The sequence below is a fragment of the Sinocyclocheilus grahami genome, unplaced genomic scaffold (assembly GCF_001515645.1).
Source record: "Sinocyclocheilus grahami isolate Dianchi unplaced genomic scaffold, SAMN03320097.WGS_v1.1 scaffold97.1, whole genome shotgun sequence".
In the NCBI taxonomy this organism is placed as follows: domain Eukaryota; kingdom Metazoa; phylum Chordata; class Actinopteri; order Cypriniformes; family Cyprinidae; genus Sinocyclocheilus; species Sinocyclocheilus grahami.
In genome coordinates, this window is record NW_015505276.1 from 692,751 (window position 1) to 696,128 (window position 3,378).

At 38.2% G+C, this 3,378-nt stretch overlaps 1 protein-coding gene across 1 annotated transcript in view; it reads left to right on the forward strand.

Moving 5' to 3' along the window:
• Positions 1–3,378, forward strand: part of LOC107587983 (cdc42-interacting protein 4 homolog) — a 35,158-nt gene that overhangs the window by 7,261 nt on the left and 24,519 nt on the right. Inside the window, exon 3 of the mRNA XM_016275967.1 lies at positions 1,004–1,060. Coding sequence (XP_016131453.1) covers positions 1,004–1,060 — 57 coding nt within the window. The remainder of the gene's footprint in view (positions 1–1,003; positions 1,061–3,378) is intronic.

A 3,378-nucleotide genomic window follows, 5' to 3' on the forward strand; every position in this document is an offset into this window, starting at 1 on the left:
TATATATAAAAAAGTATATAATATGTATTTTTTCTTCATTATGACATCAGGACACCAAAATGTAGAGCTTGGTAATATGGCCAAAAAAATTACCACGATAATTTTTTTCATATCAGTTGATATCGATAATTATCACAATAAATTTCAAATCTTTATTTCTTTAAAGTTTAAAGGAAGATTTTTGCTCCTAAGTGAAAGGTGTAGAAACCAGCCGTTAACTGTGGTTTTAAATTAATCTTTATGGTCAGAAGTAATGTTTTTGAGTTCTTTACACTTTTCCAGTCATTTTTCCTTAACAAAATAAATGACTTAATATAGAAATTAATTTCTTAGTTTCTGCATGTTCCACTGAGTGATCGTTTCAAATCATGAAACAGGTTTTTTATAAAACAGTCATTTTATTAATATTGGAGAAAATTTAATTGCAATAATTATTGTTATCATTTTATCGCCCAGCCCTAGTTGTATGCAAGTCATTGTATGTATGAATACCATTTGTAATGTATTTTTAAATACATTGAATAGGGCCAGAGCCAGAGTAGTGTCTTGTCATTGACCCTTATATTCCTGCAGTATTTCTACATTGTTGTGCTTGTCCACAGTGAACTTTCACTGGTCCAAAATCTTGCTCCAGGATGACTGCAAAATAAATGTAAACATTCCCTGATTGTGATCGTGCCACGTCACACAATGCTTTCATATTTAGTGTGCTTCTCACTGGAAACTCCCTTTGTGCCTGTTTAGTGTTATGGGAAGAAAAATTAAAGAAAATTTCCCTGTGATACCCAAAATACCCTGATGCCTGTTTTTTTGAAAGACCAAATGCTCTGCACACAATGTCTCATGCAAATGCTTCACAGCCACCTGCTCCAGCAGGACTTCTGCAGTTTTTGGTCTCCAGCGTGGCATGTTATGCAACCTTTTGCTATTTGAAACCTGAGTACTTGCAAATGACATGATTATGATGTAGTTGATCTTTTTTTTTTTTTCTTCTGGTTGCTAGGAATTTAACCAAGAAATACAGCCCTAAACGAGGCAGCAAAGAAGAGCAGGAATGCAGGTAATTTCGCATGCTTCCAAAGCTGCATGATTGACTTATTTTTCCTCACAATTGTGATGACAAGTGAACCATCCAACCTTAACAATGTGATATCAGAGAAGAAAGCTGACAAATCCCCAGTCACTGTAATCAGATCACTATGGTACGCTGAGCTATGTCTGATGTTGCTACGGTGCCTGAGCAGCAGTACCTATGGGGCTGTTGCTGTCTCCAAACAAAAGCACATCAACTCAACAAACAAACGCATACACCTGAAAATGACTTAACGTATGCTCCCTCAGGGCAAAACTAATGAAGTCACTCATGGAAATCAGGTACTATTTAAATCAGCCACAGGTGAAGAAACTACATTGGCAACACGTTGATCGTTGAAAATAGCTGATTGAATTGTGAAAGCGGGCTATGATATTATTGGTTATTGTTTTCTTGTTATAAAAATCATAGTGTTTATATATATATATATACACACACACACACACAGTGTGTTATATTATATTTAGTGCTGTCAAACGATTAATTGCATCCAAAATAAAAGTTTTCGTTTACATAATATATGTGTGTGTACACTGTGTATATTTATTATGTATATATAAATACACACACATACAGTATATATTTCGAAAATAACACAGCACGCACACAGATACTATGTAAACAACAACTTTTATTTTGGATGTGATTAATCATTTGACAGCACTAGTTATATTATAATATATATACAGTGGGGCAAAAAAGTATTTAGTCAGCCACCAATTGTGCAAGTTCTCCCACTTAAAAAGATGAGAGAGGCCTGTAATTTTCATCATAGGTATACCTCAACTATGAGAGACAAAATGAGAAAAAAAAAATCCAGAAAATCACATTGTAGGATTTTTAAAGAATTAATTGGTAAAGTCCTCGGTAAAATAAGTATTTGGTCACCTACAAACAAGCAAGATTTCTGGCCCTCACAGACCTGTAACTTCTTCTTTAAGAGACTCCTCTGTCCTCCACTCGTTACCTGTATTAATGGCATCTGTTTGAACTCATTATCAGTATAAAAGACACCTGTCCACAACCACAACCAGTCACACTCCAAACTCCACCATGGCCAAGACAAAAGAGCTGTCAAAGGACACCAGAAACAAAATTGTAGACCTGCACCAGGCTGGGAAGACTGAATCTGCAATAGGTAAGCAGCTTGGTGTGAAGAAATCAACTGTGGGAGCAATTATTAGAAAATGGAAGACACACAAGACCACTGATAATCTCCCTCGATCTGGGGCTCCACACAAGATCTCACCCCGTGGGGTCAAAATGATCACAAGAACTGTGAGCAAAAATCCCAGAACCACACGGGGGACCTAGTGAATGACCTGCAGAGAGCTGGGACCAAAGTAACAAAGGCTACCATCAGTAACACACTGCACCGCCAGGAACTCAAATCCTGCAGTGCCAGACGTGTCCCCCTGCTTAAGCCAGTACATGTCCAGGCCCGTCTGAAGTTTGCTAGAGAGCATTTGGATGATCCAGAAGAGGATTGGGAGAATGTCATATGGTCAGATGAAACCAAAATAGAACTATTTGGTAAAAACTCAACTTGTCGTGTTTGGAGGAGAAAGAATGCGGAGTTGCATCCAAAGAACACCATACCTACTGTGAAGCATGGGGGTGGAAACATCATGCTTTGGGGCTGTTTCTCTGCAAAGGGACCAGGACGACTGATCCGTGTAAACAAAAGAATGAATGGGGCCATGTATCGTGAGATTTTGAGTGAAAACCTCCTTCCATCAGCAAGGGCATTGAAGATGAAACGTGGCTGGGTCTTTCAGCATGACAATGATCCCAAACACACCACCCGGGCAACGAAGGAGTGGCTTCGTAAGAAGCATTTCAAGGCCCTGGAGTGGCCTAGCCAGTCTCCAGATCTCAACCCCATAGAAAATCTTTGGAGGGAGTTGAAAATCCATGTTGCCCAGCGACAGCCCCAAAACATTACTGCTCTAGAGGAGATCTGCATGGAGGAATGGGCCAAAATACCAGCAACAGTGTGTGAAAACCTTGTGAAGACTTACAGAAAACATTTGACCTCTGTCATTGCCAACAAAAGGTGTATATAACAAAGTATTGAGATGAAATTTTGTTATTGACCAAATACTTATTTTCCACCATAATTTGCAAATAAATTCCTTAAAAATCCTACAATGTGATTTTCTGGAATTTTTTTTTCTCATTTTGTCTCTCATAGTTGAGGTATACCTAAGATGAAAATTACAGGCCTCTCTCATCTTTTTAAGAGGGAGAACTTGCACAATTGGTGGCTGACTAAATACATTTTT